This window comes from Sceloporus undulatus, chromosome 7 (genome assembly GCF_019175285.1).
Source record: "Sceloporus undulatus isolate JIND9_A2432 ecotype Alabama chromosome 7, SceUnd_v1.1, whole genome shotgun sequence".
In the NCBI taxonomy this organism is placed as follows: Eukaryota; Metazoa; Chordata; class Lepidosauria; order Squamata; family Phrynosomatidae; genus Sceloporus; species Sceloporus undulatus.
The window spans coordinates 42,429,044-42,450,334 of record NC_056528.1 but is presented as its reverse complement, the minus strand read 5'-3'; the positions used below and the strand labels follow the sequence as shown (position 1 = coordinate 42,450,334).

Here is a 21,291-nt window from a genome sequence, read left to right as displayed (position 1 = left end):
TCGGCGAGGCTTATAGTGGGACCGTGGAGCAGGTGGGCGGAGCCTGGGAGTCCTCGTTTCGGAAACTTCCGGCGCGGCTCGGCTTGTTCCGGCATCTTCCCTCTTCAAATGAGGCTTATAGTGGGATCGTCGAAGCGAGTGGGCGGAGCCTGGGAATCCTCTTTTCGGGAACTTCCGGAAATGCTCGCCTTGTTTCAGCTTTCTTCGGCGAGGCTTATACAGTAGTGGGACCGTGGAGCGGGTGGGCGGAGCCTGGGATTCCTCGTTTCGGGAATTTCCGGCGCGGCTCGGCTTTTTCCGGCGTGTGAGGTGTGTCTCTGAGGCGCTGGGATGATGGCGTCCTCCTCGCGAAGGCTGCAGACCAAGCCGGTCATCACTTGCCTCAAGAGCGTCCTCCTCATCTACAGCTTCGTCTTCTGGGTGAGATGTGGCTCAGGGAGCCCAAGGAGCCCAGGGAGAGCCTCCCTGACCGGGGGCTTGTTGTTCTTATTGGGGGCTTTTCAACCCCTTTAAGGCATTTGGGACTTCAGCTCCCAGAATCCCAGGCTATTGGCCAACGTGGCTGAGGCTTCTGGGAGATGAAGTCCCAGGTCTCTTAAAGGGGCACCGTCTTAAAGGGACCACTGCTTTAAACTTTTCCAACTCATAGCGACCCTAGCCTAGTTTTGGGGTTTTTTGTTTTGGCAAGATTTGTTCATTGCCATCCCCTGAGGCTGAGAGAGTGTGACTTGGTCCAAGGTGGGCTTCATGGCCGAGCTGGCATTTGAACCCTGGTCTCTTAGAGCCATAGCTCCAAAACACACCCCAGTTTGAGACTGCTTTAACTGCCTTGGTTCAGTGCTAGGGAACCCAAGGCAGTTCAAGCAGTCTGGATTCTTTCTGCAGTGGGTTTTGGACCGCAGTCCAAGGCTCAAACCACTTTGCCACGCTGGCTTCTCTATACAAGGGCTGCATCCACACTGGAGACATAACCCGGTTTGGCCCTTGGCTTGGCTCAAGGCTATGGAATTCTGGGAGTTGGAGTTTGCTGTGGGCCCAGAGCAGAGCTCTCCTGATACATTAAAATATATATGTATAAAATCAAATTTAAATGATACAATGCTCTGACACTTTAAAGTAGGGGGTGGCCTCCTGGTCTAGACGATTTTGGACTGCATCTCTCATGATTCCTTACTGTTGGCTATGCTTTCTAGGTCTGATGGGCAAAACATCTGGAAGGCCACAGTGGTCCACACCAGTCTAAGAGCAGATAAAAATTGCTCCTGGGCCTCAGAAACCCCTGTTTCTTAACCTTTTAGAGAATATTCTTTCCCCCTTAGGTCTCTCCCACTTCCAAACTTCTTTCTGGAGCGAATAGGAAGACGCTTTCTGTAACCTTTCCCTCTAACCCTATAAGCAGGGACATAACTCTGGACAATAACGGAAGCTGTTTCTTTATGGGTTGTGCTCTTTCTCTGTGCTCCACTGCGAAGACTACACTAGCTTTTCCACCTACAGCGTGGTATGAATTGCAAACTGCAAATCCCAAATCCTTATCCATTGGCCATGCTGGCTGGGGCTGATGAAGTGCATGGCCTGAAACATCTGGAGAGCACCCATGAGAAAATGCATGCCCGCTTTTCTCTCAGCACTTACAAACGTCACATTATGATCTCCCATTGCTCCGTGGCATTTTGTAATGAAGCACATGTAACACACATCTGTCTTCAAAGGCATGTCCTCCAATAGCAGAGGTTTCCCTGTGGCAATGGGCTTCCTCTCTGTTCTGGTTTTTGTTTTTTGTTTTCAATGTTCCTGTTTGCTGTGTTGGCCCTGTTCAGTGAAGAACAAATAATCTGTGGAATGCACTCAGTAATCCCTGTCCTTTCCTTTCATCATTGCTGCTTCAGATCTTGGAATCAGGTGAGTGTGGTTTCCCCTGGGAGTAGCAGAGTTGTCTTTCTCCCTCAGGTGTGCAGCTGCTGTACCTTCTTTCCTTTTGTGTGCAAATGAGAGAGAAGCATGTCTGTGAGCCTGACCCCCGAACAGAAGGGGAAGGATTCAAAAAACAGTCCTCATTTGTTTATATTTGAAGGAGTGGGGCAAGAAAAAACAAACTTTCATGTGAGGGGAAATGAATGTATTGTTTTGAGATGCTGATCTGTGTTTTGGAAGCAGAAAAATGAGAGAAACAAGTCGGCACAGGAGTTTTATAGACGCTTTACTTATTTTTTTCTGTCACAGGATTCCAGGTCCAATCAACAGCATATTCTTTTAAAAGGATCAGGTGACAGGTGATGATGAAAAGGCTCTGTCTGAGGTCTAGGAGAACCACAGTCAGGGTGGCTAAGGGGTCCCCTACTTCTTTGGACTAATTTGACATTTGATATTCTGAGAAAGGGTTGTGGTTACTAACACAAAATGACTGTTGCAGTGGCTGTTGCCAATCACAGAACAACCTGAACCTCAACAGTCAGAATGATGCCTTGGAAACCATTTCTTTTGTTTTGTTCCAGTTCCAGCACACCTTTTTCACAGATGATAGTTTTTATCTCTTCCTCCCAGCCAGTGCACTGGTCCCACTATCTCTTTTGTGTTTCTCATAGAAGATCCTTTGCCTTTTGTCACCCTGAAGCACTCTCTTCCTTCTCTTCCTCATGCACACTCCCCATATCTATCATACATGCCTAAGACCCAGTGTGGTGCATTGAGTAGTATCTTTCACATACTTAAGATACTGCAGATTAATTCTGGCTTTGCACCCATATAGTCAGCCTCATCAAGACATAGTAAGACTGAGAGTGACTTACTATGCAGGGGAAAACAAAACAGAATGCAGCAGAGTTGTCAATCTTTGGCTGTTACTGAACTGCTATTCCAGCAGTTCTTCAGTACTGGTTCTTCAGTACAGATATAAAGGCAGAATTGAGATTCTCTGTTAATGGTGGAGTGTGAATTGAAGCAATACTAATGATTGGGAGGAATTAACACAGTGTGAAAATGTGGCTGTTGTTGTATCAGCTGAAATGGTCTTTACTGAAATGGTACACTTTCACTGATGGATTCCCCCCCCCCCCTTTCTCGTTCTTCAGTTTTCTGGCATTATCCTTCTGGCAGTTGGCATCTGGGGAAAAGTGAGCCTGGAGGTGTACTTCTCCCTGCTGAATGAGAAGGCCACCAATGTTCCCTATGTCCTGATTGCCACTGGTACAGTTGTCATCCTCCTGGGCACATTTGGCTGTTTTGCCACCTGCCGGGGGAGCACCTGGATGCTAAAATTGGTAAGTGACTAGAGCATAGAAATCCTGTACCTATCTTTACATTTGCAGACATGTCATATGTTCATAGACTCCCATCATTAGTCTCAGCTTCTACCAGCCTAACAGTTCAAAAGCATCTAAAAGTGCAAGGAGATAAATAGGTACCACTTTGGTGGGAAGGTAACAGTGTTCCATGTGCCCCAGCATTTAGTCATGCTGGCCACATGACCATGGAGCCATCTTCGACAATGCTGGCTCCCTTGGCTTAGTAACAGAGATTAGCACTGTCCCTGACAGACACGACTAGACAGTCACATCAAAGGGGAATCCTTTACCTTTATCGTTACTACCTCTCAATTTTCTCTTCAGGCTAAATGTATGCAGTTTATAAGGCATTGTTTCCACATCCTTTGCCACCTCTCCTTTGGACATGTTCTGGCTTCCTGATAATCTTCTTAAACTGTGGTGGCCAACAGTGGATATGTATAAGAAGCAGCAAAACTACTTTCTCTCCCTTTTCTCTTTAGATTTTTCCCCTTTTCTGTTTTGGCTTTTGTGGGCTTCACCAACTATAATTGAATTTTAGTTCATCAGATTTCTCCTCTGCCCCTCACTGCATTCCTTCCCCCCACTTTTGCTCTTTCTTCACTGTTGCCCTTCCCCAACAAATGCATGTACTTTTAACAGTGCCTGTGATTCTCTGTCTACACCATATGTGTTCAAAGTGTGTTTACATAATGCTCTAATGATGGGTGCTGTCCTTTCAAAGAATAAGAACATAAGAAGATATGTGCTGGTTCACAGCAAAGGCCCATCTGTAGTTGCTAACCTTGCACTGAACTGTGGTTTCAGGTACATAAAGGTAACAGACCACTGGTTTCATCTTGTATCCACTTGGACTTTTACATTCACAAAGCCTAAGGGATTATATGAAATTGCCTTCAGTTGCCTGTGGCAAATTCATCTCTAGTGCAAAGCGGTTTCTTGAAGCAGTGGCTGCTGTCGTGATTTGCCAAGTTTAGCCTTGATATATTTTTGCGGCTTATGAGGTTGCCGTAACTTGACGGACAACTTGAAGGCACACACAAATAGACATACGGAGATATTTTTGTAATTCATTGCTTGTTTAAAGAGCTAACAATATACTTCTAAGGGTGTGACTTCAGTATAACGTCTTGATAAGGAACTGTGTTAAAGTTCAGTCAAACAGTTATATGTCATGCAGTTGAATTCTTTGTCTTAGCCATATTCTGTCACACACAAAATAACTATCCAGGGTTAATAGTAAAATGCATAACACCAGATAAAAATGCATAACCATAAACATTGTGGCAGTAAACTAGGCATAAATGAAAAGCCACTAAAAATCTTCAAAAATGTATATAGCAACTGGACTCCAATAGAAAGCATTGCTGTTATCTACAGGAACCTTTTCCCAGGGTTTTTTGGGTTTTTTTTTTTAGCATTTACTATAGGCTTATGGGTTGTACAATTTTCCTTAACAGCTAAGGCAGAGGTGTTACCACACAGTTATCCAAAGAAGAGTGAATCCCCACCAAGTTGGTCAGCTTCTCTTTAAATGCAAAGGGAATTAGCTTACACTTACAAGAGGCTGGGTAACTTTAGGATCATTGGCACAAGTGTATACCAGTACTCAATGAGGAGGACTCCCAAGTTTGGGTGAATTATAATCATAGAGTTGGAAGAGACCACAAGGGCCATTAAGGGAATCAAGGAGGTTTTATTTAGAAATATGTAGAGTGCAATCATACATATGATAGTAATTCAGACACACATTTAGAGCTAACAAATGGAAATATAGAAATCGGATAGCAGAGTTTGAGGGTTGCGAGGGTGTGTGATAATTACCTGTCTGAAGAGTACACTGTGGAAAGCAGGAGTGGATCAGACTGCTGGATGGCTACAACTGTTCAGCAGTTATAATATTGGCCTGTTACAGACTGCCAAAATAAAGCTGCTTCAGGTCTCTTTGGAGGTATGCTATTTAAATGATGCATGCATTTTAAGTATCTGGAAGCTGCACCAAAGCTGCACTGCAGTGCTTAGGAATGGAGTGTGGCTTTGGCGCGACCTCCGGACTCTTAGGACCCATGCATCATTTAAATAGCATACCTCCAAAGAGACCCGAAGCAGCTTTATTTTGGCAGTCTGTAACAGGCCATTGTAAATCTGACATAAAATCTCACTTTTACAGTCGTTGGGTCAATGCACTGGCTCACAGTTTCCCAATACCTACCTTTTAAGCTGCTCATTCTCCCCAACAAGTGATGATTCATCCAGCCCTCTTCATATAGAGATGTAGCTTAAGAGGTAGGTTTTTGGAGGGTGGCTTCAGGAGATGTAGCTACATCTGTGTAGTTACATCTCCTGATGCAGGATATTGGCGTAAGATTCTTAGGAAGTCCAGTGAGCATGCCATCAAGTGTTGAGGCTATGGGTAAGACGAAAGGAAACCCTTATTCTTTTTATTTCAAAAGGATAACAGTCTTAGAAATACTTATGAGGTGCTGTGGGATTGACAATGGAAGAAACCAAGCATAGTCAGACACATAGTCTAAACTTTATAAGAAAGCTGATTTCCATAAACTTAGGGAAATACTGGCAGCGATCCCCTGGTCAGACAGTTAAAATGAGAATGAAAAATGGGAGAATAGAACAAGTACTTTTAGAAACGAGAGAAGGAAGACTGCAACAGATTGTAAAGGACACTACTAAGGATGCTATTGAAACTACGAGTCCCAAAGAAACCAACCTCAAGAAAATAGAAGCCTTAATTCAAAATAGATGGTTTAAAAGTCAAAATGGGGATTTATTTCTTTATCTTGCTGGAAAAGATGGAATTTGGAAATAATTAGAAAGAACCTTCCTCCGCTTACACTCAAGCTCTGAATGTGGTTACAGCATAGCTAAGCAGGCCTACTTGAACATGGCAGAGTGAGCCATGTGGGGTGATTCTGACACAGGGATTCCAGCTGTTGAAAACCAAAATGTTTAAAGAGCCAAAGGTTGATAATCATTGCTGTGTGGGGTGCTAGTAGTGCTGATGCTGTTTTTTGGCCTTGATTCCATTTTTTCTGTCCACAGTATGCCATGTTCTTAACTCTCATCTTCCTTGTTGTCCTGGTGGCTGCCATTGTGGGCTTTGTCTTCAGACACGAGGTGAGTCTCCATGTCTGGTTTTAAACAGAATTGGGAACTTTAGACCTATACAGTTTGGGAGAAAGGAGCGGACAGAGACCACCCCTTTTCCCCCTGCATCCTGGCCGTGCCAACCAAACAGCACAGCAACGATGTAGACGCTCCGCTCTCCTGAGCCCTACTTTTGGTCCCAGGCTGACACAAAGTGCTGGTCTGGACCAGGCCTCAGATATGCCAAACTTTTTCTTCTGGGTGATTGTAATAGAGCGGTAGCTTGATTTCATTGGAAGTAAGGCATTTGCTGTCGAGTTCACTGTTCGACTTTAGGCCTAAGGCATGGATGGGAACATTTGGTCCTCCAGGTATTTTGGGCTGCAATTATCATTCTTTGTGCTGGGTAGTACTGACGGAGATTTGGGTCTTAAACATCTAGAAGGTGGAAAAATCTCCTCCCTTACTTTATTTGTCTCCTGTTTGTCCTCATAATGAGCCAAATGTAGTTAACAATATAACTTTAAAATCAAGCACATCAACATTTTTAAAATCACAATTCTGAAAGCAAAGATTAGAAGATTCAGCAAAACAATTGGAGCTTTATTATATCCCTAAAGGTTTCTGCAAATGTTTTTATCTGGGGCCTACATGACAACAAGGACGGGAACAAGTTGATTTTTACTGGGAGCAAGTTCTGTGGATTAACATTTAATATGTAGAAATGTTCGTGTCTGAAAACTATTCAGCCAATGATCCAGACATATTATTGAAAGAATTGCATTACATAAGAACAGGGATTGATTTCAGCAGTTCCTTCAAAGGGGATTTTTGTTTATGTCTGGCCATTCAGCTGCTGAGTGTTAAAATGTCATGGCACATATAATGTAGGATGCTCTCTGGTATTGTTCAGTGTCTGTTTGGAATCAAATTCATTTACTTGTACTGTACAGATGGGAGCATGGTTGTTCCTCTCATTCCACACTTCTCTGAATCTTGCAAGTCACTTTTTTAAAAAAATGCAGAAGTATCTATAAAGATGTGTATTTTATCACAGTTTAGTATAAAACTATCACAAGCAGCTACCAAAATGTGTACAGTTTTTAAAAATGCAGACTAGAATAATAGAATCAGAGCTAGAAGGGTTAATATAGAAACAGAACAGACTTGTGAGTGATCTCTTGTAGAAGTGACACAGATTAAAAATAGTCAGATCTGTCCATCCTTAGTTGGGACAAGAATTAGAAGAGGTAATATCCTAGTTGCACCTGGGAAACACATCTTTTGAGACATCATGTGTTTTTATGCACATATGCTAGTGCTTTTTAAATTTGAGATGTGATGGTTTTATTCTTCTGCAAATTTGATGGCTTCAAATTCCTATTTAAGTTTTTTTTAAATACATGTGAAATTTTTACAAGTGATCTCTCTTTCTCCTTTGCAGATTAAAGACAGCATCAAGAAAAACTATGAGGTTGCTGTGGAGAAGTACAACGGGACCAAAGATGAACGCAGTAATGCAGTTGATACTATCCAGACCATGGTGAGCCACCATTTTGTCTCTTCTTCATAGTACTACTGCTAAAAGGCCTGCTTGGCTTCTTCATTATACTGGGTACTTCTCCATTTGTTGCTGTGCTAACAATTGAAGATTAAAGGATAACAAAGTAAGCCTCTCTAAAGAGTGAATTCCATTAATCCAGGGCCATGGCTATCTGTCATTGCAGTCCATCACACCTTTGATGCTAAATTCACCCCAAGGACAGCATTGGCAGATTTCCTTACTCCTGAGAAGGTTGACATGGCACAGCCTTTATGAACTCAAGGTCCTCCCATGAATGAGGTTGGCAGGACTAAAACTTGGGGCAGGAGGAAGCTATTGTCATAGTTAAAACAAACATTGGCCTGAACAGGAGAAAGCTAAGCTAAGGTTCATCTTGTAGTGTGTTGATAATCACATGAAGTGTTGTATAATCACATTTTACTTAATTGGTAGTGCTTCCTGGTCCTAGCCTAGATGGCTCAAAAATAAGATTCTAGAAATTCTATCATTTCATCCACATCAGGATTATTATATTTTTCAATCCAAAATATCTGGAAGCCCTTTCATTCAGAAGGATTGTTCACCTGTGTATATGTTTTATCACTGACTGTGAAGAATCTACCAGGGGAATGATGTGGTGATGGTGTGAGTGAAAAGAGATGAAACTGTAGACACAGATGTAAAATTCCAGTGGGATCAGAATTCTTAAAATTTGTTGAAACTGCCTTATCAAAATCTTTTTTTCTCATGTGTGAACATGCAAAGATCATTGAAGGAAACCATATGTGAATAGTTGCAGAGATTCGGGTAAAAGGTCATTTTATGTCCTGTTTTGTTTTGTGACAGTTGCATTGCTGTGGAGTCTCAAGCTTCACTGACTGGAATACAACTGACTACTTCAAGCAGAATGGGATTCCCATGAGTTGCTGCAAGTCCCTCGACAACTGTACAGCTGGAGATCGGAAGGATCTAGACAAAGCTAAGGGAAAGGTGTATGAGAATGTAAGCAAACTCAAAAATTGTGTTCCTCTGAATAGGGAGAAATCTGTTAAATCAAGACTTACTCTTATAATAATGAGATTTGGTCTTGATTGCAACACCACACTCCTCAAGAAATAGCTTGATAATGGACATGATAGAGGACAAAGAAGTGGAAACTGATTGCCTGCAGCCAGAATTTCTCTGGTAGAGAAATGAGATAACCTTTCAGTTCTTTTATTTAATGTCTTGCTTGCTTCCTACTTTAATTCATTTTAAGGGGAAACAGGAGACTAATATCCATGATCAATTGAATGTGACAACAAGTACCAGACTGGTATGATGGAATGGCTGTGATTGTTTTGTGGCTACTTTGACTTTGTTTCAGGTCTCCCTGCTCCCATGAAACTATGCTGTCTGTAACAGAAAAGGGGAAAGTCCTGCTGTGTGCTGGGAGCAACAATTTTCAAAGTACAGTGGTCCCTTCCCTTACGTGGGGGATCTGTTCTGGACCCCCAGAGTAAGGGAAATTCCACGGATACTCAAGCCCCATTAAAGATAATGGGGCTTGTGCCCATGGCGGCACGCACGCCATTATTTTTTGCTTCTTCCATCACAGCTTCCAGCATATGCTGGAAGCCATGTAAGGTGTCCCCACGTATGACATGGGCACACTGTACACTGCAAACAAGGGGCTGTATTTCAGGTAAAATTGATAATATTGACACAACCTGCAATGGCAGTTTCCTTGCTGATTTTGGGTTGCATCAAGAGCCATTTTCCGTGAAGTTCTTGGACTAACTGAAGCCAAGGTTAAGCTTTTCAGGGATGTAGTTGCTTTCTTTTTTTCATGAGCAGCAGTTGCACAGAAGCTTTCAGGTGTACATTGTTTTTTCTGTCTCCTGTCCCAACAGGGTTGTTTCAATCTGGTGATACAAACAATGGACTCCAAAATGAGCATTGTAGCTGGAATCTCCTTTGGCACTGCATGCTTCCAGGTAAAATTTTCTTTCTGAGCCCTCTTCAGGCTTATCTTTTTCTGTGTTAATGGGTTTTCATTCCTTCCACATCCCCACCCCCCTCCATCTTCATGTATGATTGTAGGTAAGGCACAGAAATGTGGAGGCAGTCAACAGCTCTGGAATGGGTAGCTGTTCTGTTGATAAGACTTTCCGTTTTCTCTCACACATAGAATGCAGGTGGCTGGCTCATAGCCAGGTACACACTGCACTAATATGAGGTTGCCAGCCCTAATATGAGATGCACGGCATGGTGTGTACCAATCTGCTATTTCCAACACATTGGCAGCAGCAAAACTACAATATTACGGTGGAGCAGTTTGCTACCAAAGCCTGCTGGGAGTTGGATTCTTGAAGCTCACACACCTGTCTCAAGGCTCTCTCTTACAAGCTAGTGTTTAAATGATCCAGGTACAATACAGGATAGCTCACATGCTTGGTATGGCAGGAGGTAAAGTACAATTCTCTCTTGTTTATTTGAAACAACAATCACATTTCTTCTTCCAATGCATGTTTTATTTTCTTTATTATGTTCATATTTCACCCTGAGAAGAGTTGGCTCTTGGAGTCTTCTGTGGGTTGATCTTGCATGCAAAGAAGAAAAGAAAAAGTGTATAATTCAGTTCAGATTGCAGCAGCTAGAACCTTTATTCATGTTGCACAGAATGAAGTGATCAAATTCTGGGCTATAGCACTTCAGATGGCAGTTGAGGTAATTGGTTTTTTAGTCCTTCCAGCTTAAAGCAAGCCCTCTTCCTCTGAAGTGGCTGCTTACTATTTACAGACAGGTTTTTTTACTTGGGAGAGCATTCAAAAACATAACACACACATATAATGTCACAGCCTTTCACAATTTGAGGCCCTGACAAGACTCCAGATCAATGGAAGGGTGCTGTACCATTGCTTTATGCACTTGGAAATCAATGTTTTATGCACTTGCAAATCAATCTTGCCAGAAAAGCAAAGTAAAAATAAATACTATCCATAATTTAATGTCTTTATTTGCCATTCATTGTGTATAGCCCAGCTGAAAGACTGGATTGCATGCTCTTTGCAGCTGTGAAGGTTTATTTACAAATTAGCAAGGATATCAGTGTGAAACTCATAAACGGTGGATGATTCATGGAGTACAATCTGACAACCTGTGGGGTATTAAGAATTCGTATCCATGGAGGCCAAGATAGATTATCTTTGTCTTATCTATACTCTAGATGGAATAAAAGAGCTTGTTGGAACTTCTTTTATTTTTAAAATCTCATCTCAGTTTCAGCTGTTTCAAACAGCTGGTGGTTCAGTTTGTTTTGGTCTATTGCCCAGCCACAGCAGTTGTTTGAGAGTTGAAGTCCTTGGGTATAAAACATCAGACTTTTAGCTTGTGGCTAGCCATTAACCCTTAATCTTGCCTCTTCTTTCAGTTGATTGGAATCTTCCTTGCTTGTTGCCTCTCCCGAGCCATCACAAATAATCAATATGAGATGGTGTAAATTGCTGTCCTGCAGGCTTGCAGCTGCAACAAAGGTATGAATCTTTTTGGCATGATCCCTAACTCATATATATTTTACAGTATAGTTTCACACTGAACTGAGTGCATGCCTTTTCAGATAGGAGAAGTAGCCTTTAAATGTCCTTGCAGTCCTGTGAGTATGGTATGATTTTGGCAAGTGCAGATTTTGGCATCCAAGTCAAATTAAGTATTCCAAGAGTCTTGGCCTCTTAAAAATCCCTCCCCGCCAAATGTCTAGTCCTTTTGGAGGTGAAGCTAGGCTGGGATGTGCAGTGCCTGGTGAACTGTGAATTTGACAATAGGAAGCTGATGCTTCTTTTTCTCCTTTTCATCTACCCTTTCTCCAATAACAGAATTTAATAGATGTGTTGGAAGAGAATGACTTCAGTGCCTCATTATAGCTATTTGCTGCTCTCTTGGGGGAAAAAGAACTGAATAAAATATGCAGATTAAACAATTTGGTTTTATGGAGATCAGATTTTATTTGGCTCAGGGGCTGCTTAGTATAATGAAGACACTGGTTCAGGTATCCCAGTGTAGTGAACTCTGGCTTGGACCACATTTCTGTATTTTAAGTTTTTCTGACTTTATAACTCAGCTGAGATTCATCTAGGTTTGTGTGATTGTGTGTTTGCTGGGAAGCTGAAGCTTACAAATGGAAATACCATTGTTCAAGTGCAAAGCAAAGGCATGCTTAGACTACTGGGTAAAGTTCTGGCTATATTCTGAGAGAATACTATAAGGGTGGACAAAATGTACTTAAGTGATCCCAGTGTTGGAGCACCTTTTCTACAAGGGAAGACTACGTGTGTGGGAAAGAAAAAATAACACCAAAGGAGCAATGTGATAACCAAGATTCAGTATTATACTACCTCTAAACAGAGGTATTTCAATACTGAGTATTGCTTACAGGAGACATATTGTGTGCCTGCCTTGTTTTTGGGCTTGGTGGAAACTTCTGGTTCCATACTACTGGGAGTTTCTAGTCTGATACACCACAGTATGTCTTGTATTTACAACAACAGGAAGAACTCATTTGAACAACACTATTGTTACCCATAATTATCTTCTGGACTCTGGAATGTCAACCTTTCCATGTAATTTGTTGTTCTTCATTCTTTCATTCCAGAATTTTGGGACACTTTCTTTATACATTAAAAACAAAAAAGCAAAAAGAAATCTTTTGGGAACAACTTCGTTGGAAACCCAAGCTCCTAGAATCCTGTTTGATGACATCACTTTCTTCTGGACCTGTTTTTTTAAAGGAGGGAAAGGATTGAGTGCAATTACATATGTACAGTGTTCAATTTTGGGTTGTTGTCAGGTCTGTTCTGAAGGAATGGTGGATAGAACAGATAGTGTAGGGCAGATTGTTAGCATAGCTCCTTCAGGTCAGAGATAGTAGTTTGCTGCATTGCCCCAGCTATGCTGTGAATTGTAGAATTTGACCCTTATGAAGTTTGCAGATTCTTGAACACACTACCATAAAAAGGGAAGGAAGGAAGGAAGGAAGGAAGGAAGGAAGTTTTATTACAGGGCCGGCTACATAGTTTCTTGGACACTTGCCTTTACTTTATTTATAGTTTTATATTTTTTAGTACTGTACCTTAAATAGCATCTTTTAATTTAGAAGTAAGAATGACAAGTCATGAAAACAGTCATGAAAAAACTGTCACTTGTTAGAGGCCTTTGGCCTAAAAATGTGTTTTAGTCCATACTAAGGAGACATACAACAACCAAAGTAGCCTCAAAAACTTCAGTGTGCCTGAACTGAAAGTCCCAGCAATTATGCATTCTGCACTTTGCAACTATATTATTTGATATGTGTTGGATGCACCTCTTCTTAATGAGCGTTCACAGGCATCAGCATTCTTGGTGGCTGCTGCTCAACTTTTTAATACTTTAGAGCAGTGGGCCTCAAACTTTTTTAGGCTACTGCCCACTTTCCACTTGGGCAATAACCCTAGCGTCCCCTAACATCTATTTTTTGATATTAGGTCTACCAGCCTGCCAGAAAGTGGTGTCTACCTCAGTCACATACAGCTCACCATTGTCTTCTCCTCTTCCGCCTTTCATGTGTGAATACAGTAGTGGCAACGGCTCGGGCCTGCTCCTCCCTGTTGTCTGCATCAGGCTTCCAAGGAAAGGAAGGATGGGTGGATGGCCACTTGGTAGCTGTTCCCAAGGTGACTGGATGCAAAGGGAGCAGCACCTGGGCAGCTAGTTATCTTGGGAGCAGCAACCAAGCAGTTAGCTGAGCAGTAGGTGGGAAGCCTCTCTCCTGTGCCGGCCTTGCAGCAAACGCCTGAGGGGGTGAGAGGTTTCTCATTCACTGCTCAACCAGCTGCTCAGTCACTGCTCCCTTTGCATCTAGTCACTTTGGGAGCAACAACCAAGCAGTTGGCTGAGCAGTAGCCAACAAGCTTCTCACCTGTGCTAGCCTCATGACAATCTCATGTAGAGGCAGAGAGGCTTCTTGGTCACTGCTTGGATGTTGCTCCTAAGAAGACCAGATGCAAAGGCAGAATCTTCTCAGCTGTGAGGAAGGACTATCAGTCCTTTTTCGTCAGGGCAGAGAGGGGTGTAGCCAGATTCCCACTTTTTCCCCCAGCTAGGAAGGACTCTCAATCTAAGAAAGGCAAAGGACTGTTCCAAGAACTGGCCCCAGATACTCCTTCCCCTCCTTCCCGAGAGACATGCCATGCCACACAGCTTCAGCTCTTCCTCTGCACCCGGAGATTGTTTGTTCTGCTACCTCTTCTCTCAGACTGCCTGATGGAAGAAAGCAGTGCAGCTCTAAACCTGCCAAGCAAGTCACCGCAAAGCTTACAAAGCTTAAGCAGGGTCCCAAATGTGAAAGTTTCATTTTCCTGCTGTTTCTCTCATGCTGCCATGTGCTCTAATTCCTTATTTCCACCATGGTTCTAAAGGCTGCTGGTTCCTCTTCTGTTTTTTGTGTGTCAATACTTTGACTGAAGGCCCTCCTGCTGCCCCCATTTTCCTCACTACCCCTCTGGATCTTTCCAATGTCCTCTTGCGGGGGAGCATACTGCCCACTTTGGGAATCACTGCTTTAGAGCAAAGAACAGCAGTATGGTAGATGTGTGGCTTTTCAGGCAGTTTGGGTGGGTTCCTGAAAAGCACACTGGAATTTGATGGCAAATTGTATTGCTGAATTTTGGTGGCAAAGCAGAAACAGCCATTACAGCAAGCAAATAGTGCTACTTTTAAATGAGTTTCTTTAGGTTGCTGCTAAAACTCAAGACACTACAGAAAGCAAACACATTTTCCCCTTGTTCTGATGACTTTTTCCATTTGGTAGCCAAAATTTGGGTCCCAGACCTGCTAGGGTTGCCCACCTATGTTTGTCTTGCCAGAACCTGGGCCTCTTGTGTTTTCTAACAAGGGAGGGACCTCCTCCTTCGACCTATATCTTTTGCTAGCCCATTATAAGGTGAAATGCATGCCATTTGTCCAATAACAGCCAGAAAATGAGTACATAATTTGAGTAAATTAATGAATAAAGGATGTTTTGTTTTTGAAGCAGTGAACCAGTATTCCCCATGTCGGATTTTGGATGTCATTGTGAAGTACAGCAGCTGGTATGACACTAAGGGTCCTATATGTACAGTAGTTTCAGTTTTATGAACACTAAAGTCTTCAGAATTCAAAGATATAGCTGTGTTAGTCTGTGGAATCAGTATGTAGAGAGATCTTGTAGCACCTTTGGGACTAACTGAAAGAAAGAAGTTGGCTAAAGTGCAGTTTTACTAAGGGCTGTAGTTTTACATTTTCTTAACCAAAAAGAGTAAATCTCATTGACTTCAGTGGGACTTACCTCTGAGTAAAACATGGTTATGGTACAATGTGGTTTAAACTTTATTTTGAATTATTCTCTTGGAAAAGTGGGGTGTAGTCTGCCCTGGAGCTGTTTCTATATGCTCAGACTTTGGAAGCAAGGGCTTGAACCTCTGTTTAGCCTTGGAACCCCACTGGGTGACTTTGGCAAGTCACACTCTCCCAGCCTCAGAAGATGGCAATGGCAAATCTCTGAAGAAACTTCGGGTTGTCATAAGTTGGAAATTACTTGAAGGCACAACAAAAACAAGTCTGTTCTGGAGCTGCTTTTGTATGCTAACGTGGAAATATTACTTGGTTTGAGTACAGCTGCTAGAAATCCCCAGCCACTGGTTATGCTGGCTACAGATTCTAGGAATTGTAGTGCAACAAAGTAAGTTATCAAAGCTCTGTCCTCCCTAAATAACACCTTTTAGTACCCCTATTGCTTTTTGCTTTTGTTTGTATAGATACAAACTACGTATGTTATTCCATTAGTACAGTGCATCCTTGCCTTATGCGGGGATCTGTTCCAGACCCCTCCGCGTAAGGCAAATTGCGCGTATGCTTGAGCCCTTTGAAAATAATGGGGCTTGTACATGATGTGCGTCGCAGTGTGCTTGCCATTTCTTCCGTTGTGCGGCTTTCAGCATAAGCTGAAAGCCACGTAAAAGGCACCCGCGTATGATGCGGGTGCACTGTGCCAGTATCTTGCAGGATTCTCATCATTGCTTGTTTTCTGTGGAAAGCAGTCTTCTGGCTTTATCATGGTCAGCACTGGAGGAAAGTAGTTACCCTGTTATTTGCTCTTGAATCCCTCTCCATAATTGGACCTGTGAACAGGGGGAAAGGAATGGTTGTCTTGTGCCTTTTGAAATAAGCTTAGTTTTCTCACCACAAATTTTTGTGCCTGGCATAAGGCTTCCCCAATCCCTTCGTCTTTCTTTCTTTCCTGAATCACGTTTTTTTAATAATGCTGTTCAAAAGTTTTATTTCAATAAAGCCTTTTTAATTGGACTGAAAATATTGTGAGGTTCTGTGCATGGGGAGGTGGGGTTCAGCCTTAACAGCAGTGACCCCGCTGGATTGGGCATGATTCTGATCAGCAGTATTATTACATGATGCTTTAAACACATTTTTGTATTAAATAGGAAATCATCTTTGCCTTGAAAATGTAATAAATAATTACATACCATTTATTCTGGAGTTCATGGTTTGATTTGATGCCTTTTTTACTTGTTTTCTCTTGGGTAAGCACTTTGCTTTGCCAGTGTCTTAACTGTTCCCTTGGTTGTGTGTTTCTTGGGACTTGTGGGATTTTAAAAATATATTTAGGATGTGGAAAGGAAAGGGTGGGGTGCCAAAACACCCTAATGCAGACGCCTGCAAATCAAAGGCGTTTCCTTCTATTGTTCTTGGGAGGTCCCTCCTGTCAAGGATGGAGGTAGGTCCTTCTGAGAGGTTCTCCTGTAGCTGTGGTTCTCCTTTTCTGTGGAACTAGGAAAGAACCCTTCAACTACAGGCTGTTAGAAATGCCTCGAAGACTTCTTTGTTCCAGTCAGCCTTTCTTAAATCCTCATGCTGTAGATTAAAACCAAAACCAATGCCTGGCATTATATGAATTGTGAAGTTTTTTTTCCTGATCCTGATAAGAACTCCAGCATATCGTGGGATATAAAAAATACTTCATGTCTGAAGAAGTACTTGTATGTGTGGAATCAAACATGTTCCATCCTTACACTTGGAATGAGAAAGCTCAAATTGGAATAAAAGTCAAATCAAATAAAACAAAACACATTTGTATTATGGGCTGTTGTGCTGTTTCTAAGCCAGATTTATTCTACTACCTTCCTATCCCACACTCCAGAAAAAGTTTGGCTTTCTCTCGGACTTACCTTGGCCCGAGTCAAAATAAGTGCCCCAATGTGAGATGCCACATTTGCTCCAGTGAGATGTTTATATCATGCCTTTTAGGCATCGTACAACAAAGAGTTACTGCGAAGATGGGATCCTCAAAAAGTATAAGAATCCAGTGGTGTAAGGAGGTGTCAGTCTCAGAATTAACTGCATCTATATGCATCATATAAATATTTTAAGTAAATAATGAAAGAGACAAGCCATGGTATATATTTTAGAATTTACCATTGCTTAGATTACACAACAAAATGGATTTAAAGCAATATATATATATATATATATATAGAGGATGCCTCATACTAGCAAGCTTCAAAGATGAACAGTAATAGAAGAAACTGAATATAGGGCAAGAATATCAAGGCCTAATTTGATCATGACAAAACAAATTAAGAGTTCACTAGTATTTCTTGCCTAAGAAACCCCTATGAAATTGACAGGGTTGCCATAAGTTCACAGGCTACTTGAAGGCACATACACACAAACAATATTTGCCAAACATGAATGGCTTCATAGTTTTAATAATCTGAAGTCTGGGAAGAGAGATGGGCCTTTGGGCTTATTTTGGAATATATGGTAGAGGTGGATGATCTGAGCAAGTCGAGGTCACCAGTCTTATCCCCTGCCCACATTGTCCTGCTTCTTTTGTGCATCATTGAAGTTTGTCAGCTGAAGTAAGTACAGTTGGCCCTTGGTATCCACGGGGATCCGTTTTGCCCCCCCCCCCACAAATACCAAAATCCGCAGATGCTCAAGTTCCATTGTCCCCAATGGCAGTATGTGCATGCGGCCACACCACCATTAGGGACAAAGGGACTACAATGGCGGCGCATGCACATGGCAGTGCTGCCATTAGGGACAGCCCCTGTTGTCCCCAGTGGTGGCGTGTGCACATGGCCACACCTCCATTAGGGACAAAGGGACTTGTTCCTAATGGCGGCATGGCCACATACACATGCCACCACTGAGGACAACGGGCTTGCCATCCACAGATGCTTGAATCTGCAAGTGGTAAGTCCATGGATACCAAGGGATGTCTTAATTCCCTATTTCAAGTTTAAAATGAGGTGAATGGGGAGCAAGGCCTATATTGTAAAGTGGAATTGTTTCTTTGGGAGATTTCTAAGAGTTTGGTTCTCCTTTTCAACAAGTCATATGAGATCCCAGGTGCCTTGTTCTGAGGAGGGAATATAGTAAGGATGGCTGTGCTGCTAATTTCGGTGTTGCGATGCCCAGCACAGGGGCTGCAGATAGGTGTGTGTGTGTGGGGGGGGGGGGAGTTGCCTGTGACCAGTGGGCCACTTGTTGCCTCCATTGATCTGTGGGTGCCACATGGGCTCCCTTTGGCCTTTGTGGGCTATTTCATTTTCTTTTTAAAAAGTCAACTCATCAATTATTCATTGTGGGGGAGCCAGATGCCTTCCGTTGGTGCTGTGTCTGGTGGAGATGCTGCATTTTAAAAAGTGTTTAAATGTACCAACATTACATTAGCAAAAAGAATTATTTAACCCTAACTAGGCAAATCTATGGTGAGAGCCAGTGTGATGTAGTGATTTGAGCATTGGACTATGATTCTGGAGACTCAGTGATCTTGGGCAAATCACACTCTCTCACCCTCAGGGGAAGGCAATGGCAAAGGGAAACCTCGGAACAAATCTTGCCAAGAAAACCTCATGATAGGGTCACCTTAGGTATGTCAAAAGTCAGAAATGAAGGCATGCAACAACAACAACAACAGAGGAAAATTTGTGGCACTGTGATATATGAAATGTAATTGTACGGCTGTCCGGAGTGCATTTATCAGTATGTGAGATGAATGCCTAGAGGCCCAGCTCTCTCTCTGCCTATTATGACATTTTTCTTCTTGAAAAAATAAAATTGAATGATTTGGAAGTGTTTTTCCACCAACATTGAAACTGACAAGACACTGTCTAGACTCCTCTCTGCAAAAAACACCTGCTGAAATGTCCAAGCTAAGTTTGAGGAATCCTTTTTATCAATGAACTGGAGGTTAAAGAATAATTGCTAATGTTTGTTTGGGCTTCTGGCAGGAATAAAAATGGAATGAGTCTTCCTGAACACGCTGTTTTCTTGTCAAAGTTGTCCTATAGCTTAGGAAATAGGAGATTCATATGTATGTCCCCCTAATGCTGGACTGTGTGTCTGCCAGTTCACCTTTACTAATACAAGCCCCATATGTGACTTCCTGCTTACGCAGAAGCCACGCGATGGGAGAAAGAATGCATGGTTTTTTGGCTTATGCTGGGTCTAGAACGGATCCCCTGCGTAAGCCAAGGAACCACTGTATATAGCATTGCAGCTATCTTTCAGTAAAGCATCCGTTTTCTGCACTTTTCTGAAAGTATAGGACACAGGGCTGGCAGAAGGAATATGCAAAGTGCATCTTGTTTTGTTTTTTACGGCAGACAGCTGGATGTGTGTTATGTGCCTTCATGTAGTTTCAGACTTATGGCAACCCTAAGGCAAATCTATCACAGGGTTTTCTTGGCAAGATTTGTTGAGAAGGGATTTGTCTTTGCCTTCCTCTGAAAGGAAGCTGAGAGAGAGAATGTGACTTGCCTAAGGTCAACCAGTGGGTTTTGTATGGCTGAGTGGAGATTCAGACCCTGGCCTCCAGAGTCACAGTCCAGCACTCAAACCACTCTGGCTCTCAGATAGCTGGGTAATCTAGTGCAGGCAGGCAATGGATTGGCAAAGACTGCCCTCCTGTGGCTTTTCAGATGAGCTTTCAAATGCTGCTTGAGTGGAAAATGGCTTTCCCCCCTCTTCTTAGCAACCTGGCTTGACTGTATTTGATTCTGGCTTAGTGAAATGTTCAGAGAACTTAGGGGCCACACTGACTGGCATTATGTGCCGGCATGTGGGCAGGGTGAGGGCTGAGTGTCTGCACGCTCCAAGCCCTTACGCCACCGCCTGGGCCGCTGGACGCCATTTTGGCATGTGCCCTTTTAGACAGCATGTGCCATGATGATGCACCTCTGCTGCAGCGCCCAAATGGTGCACTGCAGAAGGGAGCTTATGACGCCTGTTACAGAAAGCTGCTTGGGGTGGCTTCTTTTTGCTCTCTCCAAGGAGCTGCATGTGGTTGCTGTGGCACTTATCCAGGGCGAAAAGGGGCAGCTGCATGCTGCCCATCTGTATAGCCCCATAAGACTACTTTCTGAGTTAAATTGTGAAAAGGAGATGTTGATGCATCTTGTGGCTGAGCATTTTTTGGATTGCAACCACAAAATAAAAATGCACAAGGTGGCAGCAGTTACTGCACTATAGGGCAAAAGCACAGTTAATTTGGAAATCAGCTATCAGTATAGGGCCATCATGTCTGTAAAGTATGCAGGGAAATTATACAGACTGTATTGGACAGTCAGTGTATACATGTGCACACATGCTAGCTTTGGGATATGATAGATTTGCACCATTAGTCAAAATGGAAATCTTTTAGCTACAACTAGCGTTAAAGAAGCAGCACACGGGATACCTACTGGTTTGGGCTTTATGGGGGGCAAAGATCTACATTAGTAATAATATGGGGAAGGGGAACATCAATTCTAAAATCCAGAAACAAAGCATGCCTCCCAAAGCACCAAATATGTATACAGGTATACTGAAGAAAATTTATTGAGCATGTATCACCACTGTTTGTCAGAGACCATCTTCATTAATTCAGGGATGAGGAATGTGTGTCCCTCCAGAGGATGTTGGACTGCAACTCCCATGAGACCTTATCACTGATTGTGTGGGCACTGACAGAAGTTGCAGTCAGTAAATGTTTATCCTTGCCAAAAAAACCAAAAAAACATGAAATTATATTTCCTCTGAACATAGGAACCTGGCTTAAACCAAGTTATTTTTTTAATCTAGTGCAATATTGCATGCTCAGACTGGAAGCAGTTGTTTCGGGTTTCAGGTGAGGGTCTTATATTTGATTCTTTTTTAAAAAAAAACAAAAACAAATTGGAGATGACAAGGACTGAAATGGGGGCACTCTGTATTGCCAGCATATGCCTTCCCCCCCCCCCCCCCAAAAATGGTAACATACTGAAACTATACTGGGCACAGTAAAAATTCTGAAATATTCAGTAAACA

At 42.5% G+C, this 21,291-nt stretch overlaps 1 protein-coding gene across 1 annotated transcript; it reads left to right on the top strand.

The window, feature by feature from the left end:
* Positions 1-238: 238 nt before the first annotated feature.
* TSPAN6 (tetraspanin 6) lies at positions 239-16,469 on the top strand. The gene is made up of 8 exons (XM_042479045.1): positions 239-420; positions 3,072-3,260; positions 6,345-6,419; positions 7,834-7,932; positions 8,779-8,934; positions 9,825-9,908; positions 11,345-11,447; positions 12,563-16,469. Exons 1-7 carry the CDS (start codon positions 331-333, stop codon positions 11,411-11,413), a joined length of 762 nt encoding a protein of 253 aa, XP_042334979.1. The 5' UTR covers positions 239-330; the 3' UTR covers positions 11,414-11,447; positions 12,563-16,469.
* The last annotated feature ends 4,822 nt before the right edge of the window (positions 16,470-21,291 follow it).

What these genes read in the sequence shown, in the direction of transcription:
- TSPAN6 (XM_042479045.1), top strand. Translation starts at nt 331, where the DNA reads ATGATGGCGTCCTCCTCGCGAAGGCTGCAGACCAAGCCGGTCATCACT. An exon ending in GCACCTGGATGCTAAAATTG is followed by an intron (nt 3,261 to 6,344) that starts GTAAGTGACTAG and finishes TTCTGTCCACAG; the next exon opens with TATGCCATGTTCTTAACTCT. An exon ending in GCTTTGTCTTCAGACACGAG is followed by an intron (nt 6,420 to 7,833) that starts GTGAGTCTCCAT and finishes TCTCCTTTGCAG; the next exon opens with ATTAAAGACAGCATCAAGAA.